Genomic DNA, 24,572 nt, shown 5'->3' on the forward strand with positions numbered 1-24,572 from the left:
TATTTTTGATCATTCTTAAGTGCATTGAATGGACCAAAGTGGACGGAATGGACCAAAGTAGATCAAATTGGACCGAAGTGATTGAATGGACCATAGTGGGCCTAAAGGACCGAAGTAGACACTGTTGGACCGAAATGGACTGAGCAGAAATGAATGGATTGAGCAGACCAAATTGGACTGAATGGACCAAAGTCAACCAAATTGGACCCAAGGGAAATGAATGGACCAAACAGACCGAAGTCAACAGAATATACTGAATTATTTAGATATTTTAAATATATTATTAGGTTTTGTAAACTAACAACTCATAACTGAAATTGCAAAACATAAATCCTACAATATTAAAAAATGTGAACCCAATGAATTCCTATAGTTATTAGAACTGATCCAACCATCCAGTAATAAACATCAAACCTTACATTCGAAGACATGACCAATACCTGGGGCCTATGCCTCATCGTCACTTGCCACTGATGTTGCCACCGGTCTTGCCTCCTCAAAAATGTGGGCTACCTTATCAGCTGCCTTCACCCTTTGTCAGGAATGTGATGATCCTTGCCCAACATAAACAAGTGGCAATTGACATTTCCTCCCCATTCTTGCGTCCAACACCTTTTACAACACAAACATAAAGAGGAAAAATGGTCAACAAGCAATAGCATGATAGATTAACAGTTTTAAAGATAATTATATATGTTAAAACTATTATTTATTAACAACACAAAGAAATAACAGTTGTAACATATATATGCAACAAAATGAAAAAATAACAGTTTCACCTGATAATTATATATGTTAAAACTTTTATTTGTTAACAACATAAAGAAATAACAATTTCCACACACACACACACACATATATATATGCAACATTGTCAAACTTTCCACGCAATACATAAGTACAAATTCTACTTATAATTTCAATAATAACTATAACATAATTATGCATACAATAGCAGTATCCTATTACACTACTCATAATTGTTGTACTCGACTTCGTTGTCATCTTCATCGTTGAACTCATCATCATTGAACTCATAATCATCCAAGTTGTCCATTTCATGAAGATCTCTTGGGCCAATGATAGAGGCATCAGTTGTCATTCCCTTCACATCATCTCGACCCTAACGAAGGTCATCCCTATCAACATCATTATTAGTGAGAAAGTACGAAATGTTCTCAAAAAACTCATTCGTGTCATCCTCGTCACAATGGGGGCCAATACCCACATCAAACACATCTCTGACTTTCGTTTTAATGACGACATACCAATCTTTGTGCCTTTTATCTTCAACATAAAAAACTTGTGTAACTTGAAAGCCAAGACATATGGTTCATGCACCATTTCCTTCCTACCATGTATGGAGTGAGTAAAATTCACCATAGGAAATCCAAGCTCATCAGTCTTATATCCCCTCCTATTTTGATCATCAACCCATGTACACTTGAATAACACATGTCTGATATTGCCAGAATAATTCAACTCAATAATATCTATCAACACACCATAGTACGTAATGCCACCTTCAGTAGCAACACTAACTCTACTATTCTGCATTTTTCTATTTGCCTCGACATTCGAACTCCTAAATTTTAACCCATTTATGATATAATGTTTCAGCCAATTTATTGAAGTATATGGCCCTTTGAAAAATGTGATAAGTGTATCAGTAAGTCCAGTACTTTCACTATTAGCATCAGTCATTGACATCACCTAATATAACCAAACAAACTTATTATAATTAGTACAGTCATTCTACTTATGGGGAAGTTGCAAGGTTAAGAAGTCGAAGATGTGACACGTACGTGAGATCTAAACCAGCCACAAAACTTCTCCATGTGGTGCTTATGAATAATAGCAGTGAAGCTGCGACAGTGGTCTCTTCGAAGTTCGTCCTCCATCAAACCTTTGTGCATCCTGCATGCGATGGCAATTGTATTAGTGTTAATACACATAGCGAACATTGGATTGTCATGCTATTATATTGGTGTCCGTAGTACTTACTCACGAAACTGGTAAATGTTCTCGGAATTGAATAGCACATAGCGATGAGCTTGGGTCAACTCCCTATTGTCTAGTACCACACTTGAAACCGCCCCTGTTGACTCCTCTATCATCCTCGTAGGTCGTGAGAATATAGTTTCAACTCCTTCCATATACCATGAACAAAACGTTAAGCATTCCTCTTGATAGGCCAAAAACATATTGACCCATTGTGATTAAATTAATTAGCAAAGTGAGTAATTAATCAAATTAACATGCAAAGCGTGTGGTAGCACAAACAAATCACCAATAACTAAAGTATGGAGCAGAAAATAAATTGACACAGTGATTTGTTTACAAATAGGAAAAACCTACATGGCAAAAACCCCACCGGATGATTTTAAGGTCACCACACCCAAAATTTCACTATTATCACAACAAGCGGTTATGAATAAAAGAATCTCAGTACTTTATACCAACCTATAGTTGAACCCTTACCCCAATACCCAATTGGACTTATTCTATAGTGACAATTTCTCCTTCTGATGCATGGCTCCTAGTACGTAACTAACCAATTATGCGAATTCCAGTACGCGACTTCAATCATCAACTAGAGAAGGTTGTTGGCTGCAAAGTTCTTCAGTTCATCCAGATGATGAAGATCAAGAAGATGCTTAATCACAAAATCCTATGGTGAACATACATAGCAAATTCTTCAAAAGAGATGAACTAGGGCAAAATTTTGTTTCCAATCACAATTTACTTGAGCAAACTTTGCTCAACACTTGTGCAACTTGTGAACACTTTGCCAGCCCTTAAAATAATTATTTTATATGTCTAGGGTTAGGAGAAAAGAATGCCCAAAGACACATTCACGGATCCCAAAAAAATTAGATTAGAATTCTAAAATTCTTAAACCTCGATAGATAGGAGCTGTCGAGCAGGTGTCGAGCACACGGGCTAAAACAGCTTTCTTAAGCTCGATAGATGCAGCTGTCGAGCCAGCTATCGAGCTTTAATGAATTTGCACTATTCAGCGTGTTTCTTAGACAAACTTGAGTGGCTTTAACACTTAATCTTGAAATTTTGTTTCTTGAAGTATTAAAAATGCCTAGATCTACCCAAATACAAGTAAAGTGCGTATTCTCAAAGGATTAGCCAATTACATAAAATAGTGACATATGCTCCTAACAAGTGAATCACATATATCCTAACACCTCCATTATGTATCCTTCGGCAATACACCCTTTTGGAGCAGCCCTATTTCTTACGTAAGACTTAAGGCATAAGAGGTGCCTATTACAAAGCGCATGAGAAGGTTAGTAATTGACACTAGCTATTACAAAGCGCACATGAAGCCTCATATTGTACATGTATTACATACGACTTACGTCTCAATGGGGTACATCCAACAGTACTGAAATGGACTACCAATCTTGGCTTCAGTAGCCAAGTGCATGACCAAATGTACCATCACAGTGAAGAAAGATGGAGGAAATATCTTTTTCGATTCACACAACGTGACTACAATGTCTGCCGCAGCACTCGCAATATATGAAACTGTAAGGGTTTTCGAACAAATTTTCCTAAAGAAACAAGCTAACTTTATCAAAGGCCTAGTAATGTGCGATGGCAGAGATCCTTGTAAAGCAATTGGAAGGAGTTATTGCATTAGGATATGATTATCGTGACTCTTTAAACTAGAAATCTTGCGTTCTTTCAGGTTGACACGGCATGAGATGTTGGAAGCATATCCATCAAGCACTCTTACATCCCACAAAACTTGCAAGAAACCATCTTTCTCCAATGCAGTCATATGAAAACACGCGGGCAATATCATATACTTATCATCACCTTTTCGTCGTAGGTGGAGTTCACTCCTTATTCCAATGTCTGCCAAGTCAAGGTGCGCCTTGTAATTGTCCTTTGTCCTGTCCTTCAAGTTCAACATCATGCCAAGTATATTGTCCATCACATTTTTCTCTATATGCATCAAATCAAGATTGTGTTGCAACTTATAATCCTCCTAATAAGTCAAGTTGAAAAAAATACTTCTCTTCTTCCAAACACATTGGTTTGCCTCACCTCTCTTTCTTTCATTGTATTTTTCTTGACATTTCTTTCCCAGACAACGTCCAACAAAACTTTCAGTGTCCATAATTATGTTTGACGCAACTGGTGACACAAGAGCCACTCACATATCAATAGATCCATCAAATAATGTATCTTCTTCCAGTCACTACCCAACCATCGCCTATGTCCCATGTAATAGAATTTGTGGCCATTTTTTAAATATCGAGAGTCGGTCTCTGAGGCACAACAAGGACACGCAAACTTACCCTTCGTACTCCAACTCAACACATTTGCGTATGCAGGAAAATCATGTATGGTCCACATCAATGCTGCACGCAATTGGAATACATTTTTTGAAGATGCATCATATGCTTCTACTCCAACATCCCATAATTCCCTCAGTTCTTCTACTAAGGGTTGCAAGTACACATCTATCACAATCCCTAGTGATTTAGGACTAGGAATAACTAGTGATAGAATCAAAGATGACCGTTTCATGCACAGCCAAGGCAAGAGATTGTAAAGGACTAGCATGACAGGTCAAGTGCTGTGAGTAGTACTCAGCATTCCGAAGGGGTTGAACCCATCCTCAACTAATCCAAGTCTCACATTACGAGGCTCATACGAGAACTGTAAATGCATACTATCAAACATTTTCCATGCATCCAAGTTAGCAGGATGCCACATTACCCTGTCATCTATACGACTATTAACATGTTATTTCATAGAACTAGCCAAGTCAGGTGACAACAACAGTCGCTGCAATCTTGGTTTTAAGGGGAACTACCGTAGGATCTTTGTAGCTTTCTTCTTTCCTTATTTGGATGAGACATTATTACCTGTAACGAATGCCTAATTTGTTTTCCACCTTGAAACTTTACAACACCTCGAGGTTAACATTCTCCTTCCAAAATAGCATACAATCATTGGGATAAGCATGGATCTTCTCATAACCCAAACCCAAATCTCGGACCATTTCTTAGCCTCATAATGGTCCTTTGGCAACTTAGCATCTAAAGTAAGCATATCCGTCAAGACTTGAAGCAACATAGTAAATGACTTGTTCGTCCAATCACAAAAAGTCTTCAACTGGAACAACACAACGATGGCTGAAAATATGCTAAATTTTGTACAACCAACATATAAGGTTTGTCCACATCATCTATCATTTTGTAATACTTTTGTACACCATCATTCGGACCTTGAGCAGGTTGTTGCACAATTTCACCTTCGTCCATTGGTTCGGGTTGCGTGGGGAACAAATCATGCAACATCCCACGAAAGTCACCATATTGTTCTAGGGAGTCTTGCACCTGTTTGTTAATTATTTTCTTTTTATCAATTTTTTCTTTCAAATGACTTTGTTCTATGGTACTGCAAGGTTGAAATTTATCAACCATCTTGTTGGCTTTATTTCGTGTCAATTTGCTTGTAATTTAGCACTTAGTAACCCTCTATTTAGGTGGGATTCATGTAAGGATAGTGTGTGAAGAGAGTGTGAAGAAAAGCTCAAGTTTGTGCAAAGAAGAAGAGTTTCGCGGCTAGGACTCGTGGCTGACTTGCGACTGGCAAGTCGCCAACTGTAGGCACGTGAGAAGCACACAAGGGAGCTGAAGGGTCACACCAGCTATCGCACTATAAGACAAAAGTCTCAGGCTGGCCAGGCCGTTACCTCGCGACTTGGACAAGCCGCGAGGTCAAGCCACCAAGTTACCCTGTTTTGTAAAAACTGACTTTTCGTATTCCAAACACACATCACTATATATAGACCCTTATACCCACGAAATCAAGAGAGCTTTTTGAGAGAATTTTTGTGAGAGAAATCCTAGAGAAAAACAAGATTGCCTCATCCCCAATCTTCACTAAGAGACTCTATAAATTCCTCTACTCTCTTCCTCTCCATTGATACATCCTTGAGAGGTTCTTGACCAAATTCTTATCTCACCACACCCACGTCTATGAGAAGGTACATTTGGTGCTAAGGGAAGCAGTTTGAAAGGGACCAATGACTATTGGTTAATACTATGGTGTATAGCAGAATCCGGTAAGCTAAAGAAGAAATAGGTTCGGCGCAACCTCGTTGGAGCAAGAAGCTTGGAGGGCTTAGGTACACTAGGTAGATTAGGCTTGGAGGGTCTTCTGCTATTCATGTATCCCAACCACATCCTTTAGTGGATTATTTACCACTTGGAGGGCGGCGGAGAGGTTTTACATCGAGGGTTTCGGTTTCCTCTTCGATAACACATCGCGTGTTGTCCTTGTGTTTGCATCTCTCTTCCTTTATCTTTGTCTTTTATTTTCTGTTGTGGATGCGATTATAATTGGCTTAGACTATTTATCAATTCTGTATTTGGCATATGTTCATGCTCCGTACATTAATTGTTTGATAATAAGCTTGAATTGAGTTTTTGTAATTTGGGGTCTAAACGTTCAAAGGTATTTTACACACATTTTGAACTTTCAATTGGTATCAGAGAGGGTACACTTTCTGTGGTTTAAATACTTGAGTGTGATCCTTGAACCTTTTTGAGATAGATAGGTCTCAATCCTTAAATATTCCACCATTTTTTGATGGTAACAATTATGCCTTCTGAAAAGTCAGAATGAGGGCATTCTTATGTTCTATTGATGACATCGTTTGAGATGCGGTTGAAATAGGTTGGACTAGGCCGGAGGCTGCTAAATCTACTGGGGATAAGACAGCTCTTGCGGTAGCCAATGCTAACAGTAAAACTTTAAATGCTATTTTCTATGGTGTGTCTCCAGATGAATTCCACAGGATATCTCACATGACAGTTGTCAAGGAAGCTTGGGAGATTTTGGAGACAACTTATGAGGAGACTAAGAAGGTGAAGGACACAAAGCTCCAAATGCTTACCACCAAGTTTGAAGAGCTCAAGATGGGTGAAGATGAATCTTTTGATTCATTCTATGCGAAGCTCAACGAAATTGTCATTGCTAAGCTCAATCTTGGTGAGAAGATTCAAGATACTAAGATGGTGAAAAAAATCTTGAGGTCCTTGCCTGAAAGTTTTAGAGCAAAAGTCACAGCTATAGAAGAGAGTAAAAACTTGGATGAGATCACAATTCAAGAGCTAATTGGATCTCTCCAAACATATGAACTGGGATTGCATTCCCACAAGACGAGTAAATCGCTTGCTCTCAAAACCATCATCAAAAGAATGGATGATCCTTCCAAAGAAGATGGAGTGGAGAAGGAAGTAGCATATCTTGCGAAAAACTTCCGAAACTTTCTGAAGATGAAGAACAGTGGGAAACCATTCAACAGAGGGAAATTTTCATCTTCAAGAGGTGACAAGAAAGTGTTTATGAGGAAAGAAGGGAAGAATTTTCAATCTCGTTTGGACATTGTGTGTTATGAATGCAATGGTCATGGACATCTCAAGAAGGAGTGTCCCAATTTCTTGAGAGGGAAAGGCAAGGCGTATGCCACAACGCTGAGTGATACAAACTCTTTGAGTTTTGATTCTGAAGAGAGTTGTGACGAAGAAGGAAATTACTCCGCATTCATGACCATTGCACATGTGGAGTCCTCAGATGATTTAGGTACACTTGTGAAGGAGCTTGGGGAGCACTTTGATTTGGAGTTTATTGGAATAGTTGAGGAGTCTGAAGATGAGGAAGTTGGAGAAGCAATGGAATTGCAAGAGACTTATAACTCACTCCTTGAGAAGACCGGTGAATATGTTAAGGTGGCTAATGCAGCCATTAAGAAGATGAAGAGGGCTGAGAAATATTACAAAAGTCTTCTGACACGATACAAGGAGGTGAAGTGTGAGATTGAAACACTAAATAGTAAGCTATCAGAAGCTTACACAAAAGTGAGATTTCTTGAGCAAGAGGTAGTGCAAGCTCATGCCAAGATAGAGAGAGTCTCCTCCCAGAAGTTAAAAGATGTTATTTCATCTCAAAAACCTTCCTCAGACAAGTCCGGGTTGGGATACACCGAAGGAAGTAGCTCATCAACCAAGGTCATCAAAGAAGTAAAGTTTGTAAAGGCTAAAGAGACGACCGTGGATAGGTCCATTCCTGAGAAAATTAAAGCTGAGAAGAAGAAGAAAATGGCTGATCAACGGGTGTTTAATAAGTCTGGTAATCAATTAGAAGCCAGATTTGAAGCTAGAGGAAGATCTCTTCCGAGATCACAATGGGGTCCTAGATCGAACCATGTTTGCCACTTTTGCAGAGTGCAAGGACATACAAGATCCAACTGTCACAAGCTGAGAGCATTGAACAATGCAAGTGCTCCTCGGTCACGAGGAAGAATAAACAACAATAGGTCTTGGGGTGGTGAGCGACCAAGAAGTCAAAACCGTGATCCCAAAAGATGGACATGATGAAGATGATTGGTGCCTTCACAAATTGCTTGGAAAACTTCACACAAAGGTTTGATAGTCCAAACTCTCATACCCAATCCGTAAAGGATATCACCCCAAATGCACGTGACGTGTGGGTGACAAAGGGTACTCATGCATAAGCATCATAACATGTCTATGCATTAATTCTTCCTATGCCTTGTGAATATGTTTAGTTGTTTGCCTTATGCTTCTGTTTGATTTGAATTGTTGCTTGTATATTTGTTTCGTTTTAAAATGTTTTTACATTGCTTTTGATCAATCTTTCATTACTTTTATGTCAAAAATCCAAAAACATATAAAAAGTAGAAAATCCAAAAGTTTGATAATCTTTGTTAAGTATTGTCTCAAAGCATATTTTGCCTTGTACCTCTGTACTAATGGCTTTGTGCATTAAACGAGCTTAGCTTGTCTCTTATGCACTCATATCATAGTGGAAGAACTTCTGAAATCTATGTGACTGTTGTAAATAGATCTTCAACTTTGTCATGAATGACTAGTGAATGGTTTTGTTGATCTTGAGACATGCATAGACTTGTGTCTATATATCTTCCCACTTTTATTTTTATTGCTTTTACTTAAAGAGCTCACCAAATGTAAATCTCCAAATGAAAAGAGATATTAAACTGCAAAAGTCTATCGCACATACTAGTATTTGACTAGGAAAAAGATAAAGCGACCAAAATAAAATTTATGATGCCCAAAAAGCCAAAAGCTAAATCATCAAATTGAAATATTGAAAATTTCAGGCATCCATCTCACAATGAGATTTGTTTAGTTAAAAAGATCAATTGATATGTTGAAAATGGAGCCAAATGAAATGCTTCAAAGAAATGTACTAAAGTTTTTTGTGGGAGGTCATATACGTACATTTCTATAATTGAGATGGGTCACATTATCTAGTGCTAGTTGTGTATGCCTTGATTAAATTGATCATTGAAGCTTCACTTTAGACTAAGGACTATCTCACATTTGATATCCACACACAACACACAAGTCTATGTTCAATGAATGCCATATTCATTTGTGTGATTGAACTTGTTTAAATGTGTTTTCACAAGCTCGATCTTTGTTGATCAAACACAAAAAGATTTTTGAGTGTTTTAGTTTGTTTTTAGAAAGTATTTTATTTTCTCAAAATTGTCAAAATTTTCAAAAACAGTGTTGCCCTGTTTTAGCGACTTAGTCACGGGTAGGTCCAGTCGCATGCCCCAGTCGTGAGCTCACTCCGAGATTTTACGCGGATAACTGGCGAGTCAAGGCTGCAGTCGCAAAAAAGACTTAGAAAATTTTTCAAAATTTGAGTTTTTATAGTTTTCGCGGCTCAGAGTGGCGACTTGCTCGCGGGTGGAAGGTCCAGTCGCGAGAAGTACTCAGAGATTTTCACAGCTCCCTTGGCGACTATCTCGCGGGTAAACCTTCCAGTCGTGAAAAACACTTAGAAGATTTTTTGAAAATCTTAGTCTTACAGTGTTTCGCGGCTTACCCTTGTGACTTACTGGCGACTTAACTCAGTCGCGAAAAACGCGTGTTTTACATTTTATGGACAGTTTTTTAAATTGTTTTTTCAGTTTTTCTCTCGAATATCAGTGACTATTCATTGTCTTCTTCATTTCTCTCTCTCAAACACTCCGAGTCTCACTAAAAAAGATTTCATTTTTGCATCATGTCTTCATCAAACACCAAGAAAAAGGTATGAGTTTTCTTGTCTTCACTTCATTCTTCATGATTTCATTGTCATTCTCTTAAATTTGGGTGTTGTGATGTTGGTTTGTGTTTTGAGGGGTTCGAACATGGGTTTGCCTAAATATGTTGAGATTGTTTGCGTGAGGATATTTTCTCTTGTTGTAGAGGTGTTTTAGGGTTATGTGTCTTCATCAGGTTGCTAAACTTTGTTCTGTGCTTTGTCTTTGATAGAGTCTTTTCTCTTTGGGCATATGGGTTTGGGGTTTTCAGTGTTTCTCTCTGAATGTGGTTTTTGGGTTTATCAGTTTATATGAGTATTGAGTGGATAGCATTGTGTTGTTTTTCACTCTCCATATCTTGTATGTGCTGCTACCTTTGTTTTCCTGTTTGCACAGTTAATACTCATTAGGCCATGTCTCATTGTCATTTGCTCAATTCTATCTGAATGTGTTTTTACAATGCCATTGTTTTTGCTCCTGTCTGCATACATACAGACTAAACTTGTTTGACTTGATCTATCCAGTTTTGGTTATCATCTGTGCTTAATATGTGTTTTGTCTGGTCACTCTGTTTCTCTCTTTATAATTACCTTGTTACTAATGTGTGTGCATTTCCACATTATGTGTTTTGTTCTTGTTGTGGCCTTTTCTGCTTGTTTACAGATGGCTGCATCTCCTACAAAGAAAAAGATTGCTGCTAAGAAATCTGACAAAAGGCTAAAAATGGATCCTAACTTATTTAGGTCCGTTCAACACTTTGAGAGATATAGGGATTTCTTCTTAAAAGGAACCATCATTCAGGAAAGATTTGTTGATCTAAATGACTTGAAAGATACTTTCATTCCAGAATGTTTTGAAGGCAGGGGATGGGAGAAGCTGCTGGATGACCTACCCCGTGTGTGCGAACCCTTGATACGGGAATTCTATGCAAATGTTGTTATAAAGGGGGATGAGTTGAATTGTTGGATTAGAGGACGTGAATTCATCATAGATGTTCATGATATTGATGAGGTTCTGGGGCTTAGGGGAATAGAGGACTACGATTTCACCAACTACAAAGAAAGGATGCTATCTTTGGATGTTGTTCAGTCACGCCTTGGTGGTGTTAAAGAAAAGAGATGTCTCAACACTACTGACTTTTCTGCCGAATTGAGGTGTCTGACTACTATCATGATGTTTAATTTGTATCCCATAAGAAAGATGACCACTCTTACGAATGCCAGACCCATCTTCCTCATGGAGCTCAAGGAGAAAACCTTCATTGATATAAGTTCTCACATATATGATACACTTGTGGATGAGACTAAAACCACCTCAAGGGCCAAACTGATCTTCCCCAATCTTCTTATGAGGATTTTCAGAGCAAAGGGTGTTGCAATCCCTCAGGAAATTAGTCCCTTGCCTCCTCTATCTGCCATAAACAAATTTACTCTCACAAGGATACAAAGTCGTCTTCCAGGTGAAGAAGAGGAGGATGTTCAAGAAGAAGGGGATCCAATGGAGACTGAAGCAGAAGCTGCAGAACAATCAGTCACACCCAGGAGCAGAAGAAAGAGGAGTAGAGCCTCAACTTTATCAGCTATGCCTCCTGATGTATTTCAAATCATCCTGGAGAGACTTGATACACTTAGAGAGGTTCAAAATCAGCATACTGAAAGGATGACAGCAATGCAGGATAAGCTTGATGTACTTTTCGAAAAATTTGACAGCATCCACACCAACTAGGAGCAGTGACCCTTTGGCCATTCCGGTCAAAAAGGGAGAGAATTTTGGGCTACTACTTGAGGGGGAGTGATTTTTTTTTTTAAGGGGAGCTTTATTATCATATCTTGTTATGTTTTTAGCTTTGTTACTGTGTTTTGTGTTTTGGATAACTACTGTTTTTATAGGTTTGATACACTTTGGTTTTAGTTTTTGTTTGGTAAAAACTCATAACTCTTGGATAGTTTGAATCTTTGGTGGAAGTTTTCTTCAATATATAATATGATGTTTATTCAGCTTTTACTTTTTGAGTTTTTGTGTTTTGTACCCATGTTGCTTTTGTAAGCTTTTAGGGTTTGTTTATGCACACTTGTAGGCCTTTGTGGTTTGTACCTTGCTTTATGCAACCTATGTGCTTTGCTAAATCAGTACTTCTAACTTAATGTTATGCACTTCTTTTTAAGTACTGTCACTCTTGTGCCCGTGTAGGATTTTTTCTAGATGCACATACTTCATGTACTGTGCATTGGTTGAGTATTGGTCATTCAAGTGATTTGCCTTATGTTTGTCAACTTGAATGTCTGGATGTTCATTCCAAGTATGAATGAACATTGTGATCACTTGTATGTAGTGATTTCTTGTTTTGGTCTTGCCATGGCCTATTGCTTTATTCCATTGTGCTTGATCGCATTGTGCTTGCTCCATATATATTACAAGTTTTCTATATACAATGAACTTATTGTATTGTTGTGTTTCAGGAGTTCTTGTTCTTATGGTTCAAAAACTTCACAGATTCTAGAGTTAGGTGTGAGTGAGTTTTCCAACCGTTCCCAACTCATGCGTTAAGTCTAGAATTTGTTTTAGGGTTTTGTCACAGAATAGCCAAAGGGGGAGATTGTAAGGTTGAAATTTATCAACCATCTTGTTGGCTTTATTCCGTGCCAATTTGCTTGTAATTTAGCACTTAGTAACCCTATATTTAGGTGGGATTCATGTAAAGGTAGTGTGTGAAGAGAGTGTGAAGAAAAGCTCAAGTTTGTGCAAAGAAGCAGAGTTTCGTAGCTAGGACTCGCGGCTGACTCGCGACTGGCAAGCCACCAACTACAGGCACGTGAGAAGCACATAGGGGAGCTGAAGGATCGCGCCAGCTGTCGCACTACAGGACAAAAGTCTCAGGCTGGCCAAGCTATTACCTTGCAACTTGAACTCACGACTTAGACAAGCCGCGAGGTCAAGCTGCCAAGTTACCCTATTTGGCAAAAACTGACTCTTCGTATTCCAAACACACACCACTATATATAGACCCTTATACCCACGAAATCAAAAGAGCTTTTTGAGAGAATTTTTGTGAGAGAAACCCTAGAGAAAACCAAGATTGCCTCATCCCCAATCTTCACTAAGAGACTCTACAAATTCCTCTACTCTCTTCCTTTCCATTGATACATCCTTGAGAGGTTCTTAACCAAATCCTTATCTCACCACACCCACCTCTGTGAGAAGGTACATTTGGTGCTAAGGGAAACAGTTTGGAAGGGACTAATGACTATTGGTTAATGCTATGGTGTATAGCGGAATCCGGTAAGCCAAAGAAGAAATAGGTTCGGCGCAACCTCATTGGAGCAAGAAGCTTGGAGGGCTTAGGTACACTGGGTAGATTAGGCTTGCAGGGTCTTCTGCTGTTTATGTATCTCAACTACATTCTTTAGTAGATTATTTACCGCTTGGAGGGTGGCGGAGAGGTTTTACGCCGAGGGCTTCGGTTTCCTCTTCGATAACACATCGTGTGTTGTCCTTGTGTTTACATCTCTCTTCCTTTATCTTTGCCTTTTATTTTCTATTGTGGATGTGATTATAATTGGCTTAGACTGTTTATCAATTCCGTGTTTGGCTTATATTCATGTTCCGCACATTAATTGTTTGATAATAAGCTTGAATTAATTTTTTGTAATTGGAGGTCTAAAAGTTCAAAGGTGTTTTACACACATTTTGAACTTTCAGATACATTTGGTTACTCAATTTGTTCAATCATTTGAATCACTCTCATTAAAAAGTTTGTCAAAATAACTTCTTAATCTCTCTTTAATTTGCTGTTCATTTTTTTAACACTTTTTAATCTTCATCTTTAATACTTTGGACAACATTCAAGCCTAATGTTTTCATTTCTCTTGTCTTAGCAAGTTTATAAATCCTAGTTATTCTCCTTTACCCCCAACTTGCTACATAAGTTATCACAAGCTTTACATTGGATGTGTTAGAAATCCTGTCCCTCTCTCTCTTGTGTGTGTATTGCTTAATGCTCTCTATTTTACCACTGACGTCTCCTTAGTTAACCACCCACATCTTTTAAATTCTCCGAATAGTCTTTAGCATGATCATGACATATAACACTTAGAAAAAAAAAAAAAAAAAAAAAATTTCATTTTTTTCTTTTCGGTCATTTAGCCTTTTTTCCGGGTGATTATCTTTTTTTCGGGGTGTATGTTGGACATTTTTAGTGGTTACGAGGGCATTGTGGTTTTTTTTCGATTTATAGGGCTATTTAGGTATTATTCAAGCAATCAGGGGTTTTCCACCTTTTTCAGGCATGGGGGTACTTTGTCATTTTCTAGCTTTTAGGAGGTCTTTCGGTCATTTTTATGTTTCGGGGGTGTATCAGTCTTTTTGGGTGTCAGGTGTGTTTTGGACATTTTTTGTCTTTCTGGGGGCATTTTGGTCATTTATTAGACTTATAGGGGTATTTTGGTCTTATTCAAGTAATTGAGGGTATTTTGGCTAGTTTTAGGCACAAGGGGTACTTCAGTCATTTTCACTATCTTAGGGGGTGCTTGGGTCATTTTTGATGTTTTGGGGGCTATTTCAATCATTTATTAGGTTCGGGGGCATGAAAAATATATGAAATAATGTAATCTAACGGTAGATTTGTCAAAATTCACATCAAATTAAAAAATATAGGGTTGGGTTCAAGTTACACCTGATGCAACTCAAAAAAGGTTACACCACCCAATAACTTATTATTTAATTCATATTTTGAAAATCTAGCTGTTGGATTACATGTTCCATATGGTTTTAACATACATGTCAATCGGATGTAATTTATCATTTGATCTATAAACTCATATTTTATGCATTATTTTAAACTACAAAAACTTGAATTTAAACAATTGATTGATGACATGACTATTAATCTTTAATAACCTTGAAATTTTGTAAGCATGGAAAATATATAAAGGTAATGTAATCTAACGGTAGATTTGTCAAAATTCACATCGAATTAAGAAATATAGAGTTGGTCTAAAGTTACACCTGATGTAACTCTAAAAACTGTTACACCACCAAATAACTTATTATTTAATTCATATTTTGAAAATCCAACCGTTGGATTACATGTTCTATATGTCTTAAAATGCATGCCAATTTTCATGTCAATCAGATATAATTTACCATTTGATCTATAAACTCATCTTTTATGCATTATTTTAAACTATTAAACTCGAATCTAGACAATTGATTGATGACATTCCTATTAATCTTTGATCACCTTAAAATTTTGTAAGCATGAAAAATATATGAAGATAATGTAATCTAACGGTAAATTTGTCAAAATTCACATCGAATTAAGAAATATAGGGTTGGGCTCAAGTTACACTTGATGTAACTCAAAAAAATGTTATACCACCCAATAACTTATTATTGAATTCATATTTTGAAAATCCAACCGTTGGATTATATGTTCTATATGGTCTTAACATGCATGCCAATTTTCATGCCAATCGAATATAATTTATTATTTATTCTATAAACTCATCTTTTATGTATTATTCTAAACTATAAAAACTTGAATTTAGACAATTGATTGATGACATGCCTATTAATCTTTGATCACCTTGAAATTTTGTAACCATGAAAAATGTATGAAAATAATGTAATCTAACGGTAGATTTGTCAGAATTCACATCGAATTAAGAAATATGGTTGGGTTCAAGTTACACCTAATATAACTCTAAAAAATGTTATACTACCCAATAACTTATTATTGAATTCATATTTTGCAAATCCAATCATTTGATTACATGTTCTATATGTTCTTAACATGCATGCCAATTTTCATGCCAATCGGATGTAATTTACCATTAAATCTTTAAACTCATCTTTTATGCGTTATTTTAAACTATAAAAACTTGAATTTAGACAATTGATTGATGACATGCCTATTAATCTTTGACCACCTTGAAATTTTGTAAGCATGAAAAATATATGAAGATAATGTAATCTAATGGTAGATTTATCAAAATTCACATTGAATTAAGAAATATAGGGTTAAGTTCCAGTTACACCTGACGTAACTCTAAAAACGTTACACCATCCAATAACTTATTATTGAATTCATATTTTGAAAATTCAACCGTTGGATTACATGTTCTATATGGTTTTAACATGCATGCCAATTTTCATGCCAATCGGACGTAATTTACCTTTGATTTATAAACTCATCTTTTTTGCATTATTTTAAACTACAAAAACTTGAATTTAAACAATTGATTGATGACATGACAATTAATATTTCATCACCTTAAAATTTTATAAGCATGAAAAATATATGAAGATAATGTAATCTAACGATAGATATGTCAAAATTCACATCGAATTAAGAAATATAGAGTTGTGTTCAAGTTACACGTGATGTAACTCTAAAAATATTACGTCATCCAATAACTTATTATTGAATTTATATTTTGAAAATCAACCGTTGGATTACACGTTCTATATGGTCTTAACATGCATGCCATTTTTCATGCCAATCGGATGTAATTTACCATTTGATCTATAAACTCATCTTTTATGCATTATTTTAATGAGAAGAAATTTTTATTCACTTTTGAGAGAGAGAGAGAGAGAGAGAGAGAGAGAGAGAGAGAGAGAGAGAGAGTACAAAAGGCTAAAATTCTTGAATTTTAGGCTACCATTTTGAAGTTGAAAGTGTTATCATTTTTTTATGAGTACAGTTGTTTAGAAAATAAGGATAGACATTTCTTATATGGGATGTATATAAAAGACTTTTTTTTTAGACAGTAAACAAAAGGTTCATCTAAAGAATACAAAGTGCTATATGTTTATACATTTCTTTTTATTTTTCTTTGAATTTTAGAAAAACTTTTATCTCCAAAAAAAATTTAATATTTTAATGATTTTTTGTGAAGGTCAATCGTGACCCTCGCAAATAATTTAGTGTTAGTAAAGGCATATTTTTAACCCACACAAAAAATAAACTTTTTGCAAGGGATTTTTATTGTCCCTCGGAAATAATTTGGTGGGAATATTTCCCTCCAAAAAATTTGACATTTTAATGATTATTTGTGAAGGTCGATCTTAACTCTCGCAAATAATTTAGTATTAGTGACGGCTTTTTTTAACCGTCACAAATAATACACTTTTTGCAGAGATTTTAATTATCCCTTGCAAATAATATGGAGGGAAATATTTCCCTCCAAAATATTTGTATTTGTGACGGCTATAACACATAATTGCGACAGCTTTTCTTGTTGGTCACAAATATTTCACATTTTATCAAGTATTTGCGAGGGCTTTATTTTGCCGTTGCAAATAAGATTTTTTGAGAGGGCTTTTTGGGTCCGTCTAAAATTCTTGGTCGCTAATAGGCATTTTTTTTGTAGTGCCTTGGCCTCAATGGTTTAATCCTTAAATTGATGGAAAAACAAAATTGATTTTATTAGACAGCCAAAATTCCATTGCTTTGAGAATGTAAAGTTTTCAAAGATGTTAAAGAGCACTCTCTAGGAGTGCCTATTTCCAAAAGATCACATGCATGTATAAGGATTAGTTACAAAAGTTGGACATTGTTCATATTCAACAATACTACTTATTTACTTAGCTCATCTCTTGGCCAAACCATTTGCAACATTATTTGTTTCACGGAATACGTGATGTGGTAGGACGGTCTATGTTCTGCTCAGGAGAGCCATGTAATCATAAATTAAGAGAGCCAAAGCTGGAGCCATAGTCCCATTTATTGTTAGCCAACAAATCACAATTTCAAAATCAATTTGCAAGTTTATAAATTTAAAACCAAGTTCTTATGCAATATATAAGCATGTGTCATGAGAATTGTGAACATGATAGGTGTCAATTGGGTTACAAGTCTGCAAAAATTTCATTAGTTTGGAGCATTGACAAATGCTACTCTATGGTTGATATATTTTTATATTTTATTTTTGCTTACATCAAGTGGGTGATTGATATATTATTAGTTGTTATCCTCGTAATACATCTAAGCACAAGACAAATTGCTTGGCCCTTTTGTTGATATTTTTCTATATCCATATTAGAAATTAGAGTAGATTAATTATTGGGGAATGTTAAAGACAAAGCATCTTGCCAACTGGTATTTTTCAAATAAAGAATTGGTTGAACGACGCGTGCTATACTGTGAAGTATATATAAAACAAACCCTTTATGGATATCTTCGCCTCCTGTTCTTAACATAAAATAAGTTCTATCTGCTGCAACTACATAAACGATTCCTGTGTTTACTGTAAAGAATTGGAAAGCAGTTGATTCTTAGCGAAATTAATCATTATAATAATACGAGTCAAAAAATAAATTGTCAAAGTATTTTAAAAGCCAAATAGTGAATATTCTGCAGTCCCTTTTTTGTTTTTGTTTTTTTTTTTTTTTTCAAGAATCTAAGTTATTTAATTGTAGCAGAAAATTTTGCCAACTTGCTCTATTATAATTAAGAAATGAAACTTTACAATAGTAGCTCAAGTTGGAGAAACCTACTCGAGCAAAATAATTACGGGTAGGTTTAGAAACAATTAAACAAATGGCCATTGGGCAAAACTAATAGTGAAATTTTCCAAGAATTTTTAAGATAACGACGAATGTTACACTTATTTTCACAACAATTTCATGTGATTGATTATGAGTGGTGACAAAAAAATAAAAATAAAAAGTAAAAGATTAGTGTAAAAGTAATAGATAAATAGTTATAATATGTCACATAAAATAATTATAAAAATAAATATAGGATTATAGTTGATATTTATTTCCAAAAATTTTAGTATGACATTTTTCTGTTTATTTGTTCCTTTCGTAAATATGAGTGGGGTCCATTTCAAAAAACTTGGTGTCCACACACTACAAGAGGTGCTAGAACCAATAAAGCGCTTTTGTCCTCATTAAGCCATTGAGAAATATGTATAACACAAACGCGCGCGTATATATATATTATATATATTTTTTTTTTTTCTTTTTTTGAGGAAACGGTTTTTTTTTTTTTTTTTTGAGGAAACGGTTAGAAGAAAAGAACATGTATTCTTAATTAGTGGGTTTGAGACAGACAGTTCATGGTGTGTCCTAAGGCTATATACTATGGTGGTGTAATTAGTAGGTCCTACAAAGCGGATGTGACCATTGTAAAAATGTTCTGAAGGGTCCGGTTATGTCCTCTAATCATGGTTTTTAAATATCATGCAGTTGCTCATAATTCATAATTCATAAAGAAAACACCTACATCTCTTCAAGTGGTCTACCAACACACTTATAACCTTGGTCCAAGTACATTAATTAATTGGACTGTTTTAGTTAAGCACCTATATGTTTATTAATTTGTTGTCTTAATGACCCTTTGTTTAAAGGTGAAACTGTGAAAGTGACATAAAAAGTGGCTTATTTAAAATGAATTAATTAATTTAATTAGTATTTGTTGAAGTCGGTTTTTATCTCACCTTTAAATAAAATAATCAGCTTTTAGAGAAGGATTATAATTTATATGTTCTATTGATATTGTTTTATCAAATAATAAATATAGGAGTTGATGATCACCTTATTGAGAAAATCCTAGATCCCTCTAGTCTGGACAGCACATCGCAGACCTTTAGTAGCCTTCAAAGCATTCTGAAGTATAGTGGGACACAAGCCGTTGCATGGGTTTGGTGAAGCAGGCTGGGCTTATAATAGTGGCCATAATCTTGTCACCAATGCTTGTGTTTTTAGTGGCCATATCCTTTGCTTCGCTTTCTCTCCTATTATTTATTTTCCTACCTCTTGCTTATTATTTTAGTTAGTCTGACCATCTTGACAGGAAGTTTGACAGTCAAAATACTTTTTGCAGGATATTAAGAGAGGTGAGGAACCAACTAAGGAGGCAAGTTGGTATTCACTAGGTAGAGCACTTGAAATTGGCACTGAGTATAGGCACATACCTAGGTACTAATTTTGAGTATAATTAGAAATCTACAAAATGCAATAATTGAAACATTTTTGGTTCTGATTTGATGTGTATAGGCACATACACAGGTACATTTTACAGCACAGAGTAACTTATTTTCCAATCACTTTGTTTTGATTTTGCTTAATTGTAAAGAACAACTCCCCTCTCCCCAACCTCCAACGTGGGTTTCTTTGATGATTTGTATCCTGTTTGACCCTTTGTCATTTGTGAAGTTGAAGTTTGTGTGTGTCCAAATGACTAAGGTTGATCCTGTTGGACTGTTGGTTTAAAAAAATTACTAAGGTTTAAATTGCAATTTTGTTGTCAATATGTATATATTTATCTTGTAGACATCTTAATTAAATCTACATAAAATTTTCATTACTAAGCAATATTTTATTTAATAGGATGCATAAATTACCTGCCTCTTAAAAGTATAGTATGACCGTTTGAGTGATTCAGGCAGTATCAACTGTCTCTTTCTTAGTTTTTATTGCTCATTCAAATTTCCGTTTGTGACTTCTTGAGAGGTGTACCTCTTGTGTACTTGGTTCTTATTTTGCTCCAATGATCTTTTTGTTTTTTAATCGTTATACACACACACGCTCACGCACATGCATATATAATGTTATGTTTAAATGACACATGGTATAACTTTTTTGTTAATGTTACACCACATAATTACCTTATTGATTCAATATTTTGTCAAACCTATTGCTAGATTATATGTCCTCCACACTTATTATGCACATCATATTTCATGTTAGTTGGACGGTGCATATAATAGCAAATATTATTATTATTATTTTAATTCTTATAGCAAAAGTTATAATAGGTTGACCTTGAACCTGACTTAGATATATACATGTGTGTGTGTTTTCTTTTTCTTTTCTTTTTTCTTTTTTTTTTTTTTTTTTGTGAGAGAGAGAGAGAGTCAGCAAGGTGTCTAAAGGTTTTTTTTTTTTAAAGAAAAATATTACCTTAACCAATGTAGTTTATGTTAAACAAAAAAAACAAAAAACAAAAAACAAAAAATGCAGTTTGATACTAGTTAATCAAACTCATGGTTGTTATGAACTCATCCTATTATTCTCTGTTATGTTAATGACAGTAGGGTTTTTTTTTTTTTTTTTTTTTTTCTAAGTGTTATATGTCATGATCATGCTAAAGACTATTCGGAGAATTTAAAAGATGTGGGTGGTTAACTAAGGAGACGTCAGTGGTAAAATAGAGAGCATTAAGCAATACACACACAAGAGAGAGAGGGACAGGATTTCTAACACATCCAATGTAAAGCTTGTGATAACTTATGTAGCAAGTTGGGGGTAAAGGAGAATAACTAGGATTTATAAACTTGCTAAGACAAGAGAAATGAAAACATTAGGCTTGAATGTTGTCCAAAGTATTAAAGATGAAGATTAAAAAGTGTTAAAAAAATGAACAGCAAATTAAAGAGAGATTAAGAAGTTATTTTGACAAACTTTTTAATGAGAGTGATTCAAATGATTGAACAAATTGAGTAACCAAATGTATCTGAAAGTTCAAAATGTGTGTAAAACACCTTTGAACTTTTAGACCTCCAATTACAAAAAATTAATTCAAGCTTATTATCAAACAATTAATGTGCGGAACATGAATATAAGCCAAACACGGAATTGATAAACAGTCTAAGCCAATTATAATCACATCCACAATAGAAAATAAAAGGCAAAGATAAAGGAAGAGAGATGTAAACACAAGGACAACACACGATGTGTTATCGAAGAGGAAACCGAAGCCCTCGGCGTAAAACCTCTCCGCCACCCTCCAAGCGGTAAATAATCTACTAAAGAATGTAGTTGAGATACATAAACAGCAGAAGACCCTGCAAGCCTAATCTACCCAGTGTACCTAAGCCCTCCAAGCTTCTTGCTCCAATGAGGTTGCGCCGAACCTATTTCTTCTTTGGCTTACCGGATTCCGCTATACACCATAGCATTAACCAATAGTCATTAGTCCCTTCCAAACTGTTTCCCTTAGCACCAAATGTACCTTCTCACAGAGGTGGGTGTGGTGAGATAAGGATTTGGTTAAGAACCTCTCAAGGATGTATCAATGGAAAGGAAGAGAGTAGAGGAATTTGTAGAGTCTCTTAGTGAAGATTGGGGATGAGGCAATCTTGGTTTTCTCTAGGGTTTCTCTCACAAAAATTCTCTCAAAAAGCTCTTTTGATTTCGTGGGTATAAGGGTCTATATATAGTGGTGTGTGTTTGGAATACGAAGAGTCAGTTTTTGCCAAATAGGGTAACTTGGCAGCTTGACCTCGCGGCTTGTCTAAGTCGTGAGTTCAAGTTGCAAGGTAATAGCTTGGCCAGCCTGAGACTTTTGTCCTGTAGTGCGACAGCTGGCGCGATCCTTCAGCTCCCCTATGTGCTTCTCACGTGCCTGTAGTTGGTGGCTTGCCAGTCGCGAGTCAGCCGCGAGTCCTAGCTACGAAACTCTGCTTCTTTGCACAAACTTGAGCTTTTCTTCACACTCTCTTCACACACTACCTTTACATGAATCCCACCTAAATATAGGGTTACTAAGTGCTAAATTACAAGCAAATTGGCACGGAATAAAGCCAACAAGATGGTTGATAAATTTCAACCTTACAATCTCCCCCTTTGGCTATTCTGTGACAAAACCCTAAAACAAATTCTAGACTTAACGCATGAGTTGGGAACGGTTGGAAAACTCACTCACACCTAACTCTAGAATCTGTGAAGTTTTTGAACCATAAGAACAAGAACTCCTGAAACACAACAATACAATAAGTTCATTGTATATAGAAAACTTGTAATATATATGGAGCAAGCACAATGCGATCAAGCACAATGGAATAAAGCAATAGGCCATGGCAAGACCAAAACAAGAAATCACTACATACAAGTGATCACAATGTTCATTCATACTTGGAATGAACATCCAGACATTCAAGTTGACAAACATAAGGCAAATCACTTGAATGACCAATACTCAACCAATGCACAGTACATGAAGTATGTGCATCTAGAAAAAATCCTACACGGGCACAAGAGTGACAGTACTTAAAAAGAAGTGCATAACATTAAGTTAGAAGTACTGATTTAGCAAAGCACATAGGTTGCATAAAGCAAGGTACAAACCACAAAGGCCTACAAGTGTGCATAAACAAACCCTAAAAGCTTACAAAAGCAACATGGGTACAAAACACAAAAACTCAAAAAGTAAAAGCTGAATAAACATCATATTATATATTGAAGAAAACTTCCACCAAAGATTCAAACTATCCAAGAGTTATGAGTTTTTACCAAACAAAAACTAAAACCAAAGTGTATCAAACCTATAAAAACAGTAGTTATCCAAAACACAAAACACAGTAACAAAGCTAAAAACATAACAAGATATGATAATAAAGCTCCCCTTAAAAAAAAAAATCACTCCCCCTCAAGTAGTAGCCCAAAATTCTCTCCCTTTTTGACCGGAATGGCCAAAGGGTCACTGCTCCTAGTTGGTGTGGATGCTGTCAAATTTTTCGAAAAGTACATCAAGCTTATCCTGCATTGCTGTCATCCTTTCAGTATGCTGATTTTGAACCTCTCTAAGTGTATCAAGTCTCTCCAGGATGATTTGAAATACATCAGGAGGCATAGCTGATAAAGTTGAGGCTCTACTCCTCTTTCTTCTGCTCCTGGGTGTGACTGATTGTTCTGCAGCTTCTGCTTCAGTCTCCATTGGATCCCCTTCTTCTTGAACATCCTCCTCTTCTTCACCTGGAAGACGACTTTGTATCCTTGTGAGAGTAAATTTGTTTATGGCAGATAGAGGAGGCAAGGGACTAATTTCCTGAGGGATTGCAACACCCTTTGCTCTGAAAATCCTCATAAGAAGATTGGGGAAGATCAGTTTGGCCCTTGAGGTGGTTTTAGTCTCATCCACAAGTGTATCATATATGTGAGAACTTATATCAANAGAGTTGGTTGTCCAATGATGGCATTATATGAAGATGAACAATCCACAATAAAAAAATTTACTTCCTTATTGATTTGTCGTGGATAAGAGACAACTACAACTAGTAGGGAGATCGTACCTACTGGTAAAACCTTCATTCCTCCAAACCCGATCAATGGTACATTCACTGGACGAAGTAGCTCCTTGTTAATCTTCATTTGTTAAAAGGCTGGATAATAAAGAATGTCTGTTGAGCTCCCATTGTTTATTAACACCCTTCTAGTTTTATAATTTGCAATCGCCAAAGTGATGACGATCGCATCCTTATGAGGATGGTGCAATCGTCTAGCATCTTTGTTGATGAAAACAATGGTTGGCTCGTCTTCTCTGATCATCCTTGGTGGTCATCCAGATAGTTGAACATTCTAGACTACCCGTAGGTAGGTCTTCTTAGCTTTAAATGAGCTTCCTGTTGACATGTTTCCTATAATAATCTTATTTCTCCAAAAGCTGGACGTACTAATTCCTCCACTTTTCCCTTCATTGGTTGTCTCTCATCCTTATGATCATGTC

The 24,572-nt window shown here is 36.0% G+C and overlaps 1 protein-coding gene across 1 annotated transcript; it reads right to left on the reverse strand.

The window, feature by feature from the left end:
• Window positions 1-970: 970 nt before the first annotated feature.
• Window positions 971-4,743, reverse strand: LOC136067129 (uncharacterized). The gene is made up of 8 exons (XM_065772482.1): window positions 4,617-4,743; window positions 4,323-4,499; window positions 4,069-4,158; window positions 3,685-3,966; window positions 3,375-3,543; window positions 1,806-1,917; window positions 1,225-1,713; window positions 971-1,123 (listed from the first exon to the last, which is right to left on the reverse strand). Exons 1-8 carry the CDS (start codon window positions 4,741-4,743, stop codon window positions 971-973), a joined length of 1,599 nt encoding a protein of 532 aa, XP_065628554.1.
• Between the last annotated feature and the right edge of the window lie 19,829 nt (window positions 4,744-24,572).

This window comes from Quercus suber, unplaced genomic scaffold (assembly GCF_002906115.3).
Source record: "Quercus suber isolate HL8 unplaced genomic scaffold, Cork oak 2.0 scaffold_59, whole genome shotgun sequence".
Taxonomy (NCBI): Eukaryota; Viridiplantae; Streptophyta; class Magnoliopsida; order Fagales; family Fagaceae; genus Quercus; species Quercus suber.

Coding starts and splice junctions, on each gene's coding strand:
- LOC136067129 (XM_065772482.1), bottom strand. CDS start 4,743: ATGTGGCATCCTGCTAACTTGGATGCATGGAAAATGTTTGATAGTATG. Junction 3,967..4,068: donor ATACAATGAAAGAAAGAGAG/GTGAGGCAAACC, acceptor TGATGCATATAG/AGAAAAATGTGATGGACAAT. Junction 3,544..3,684: donor GAAAGAACGCAAGATTTCTA/GTTTAAAGAGTC, acceptor AAACCCTTACAG/TTTCATATATTGCGAGTGCT.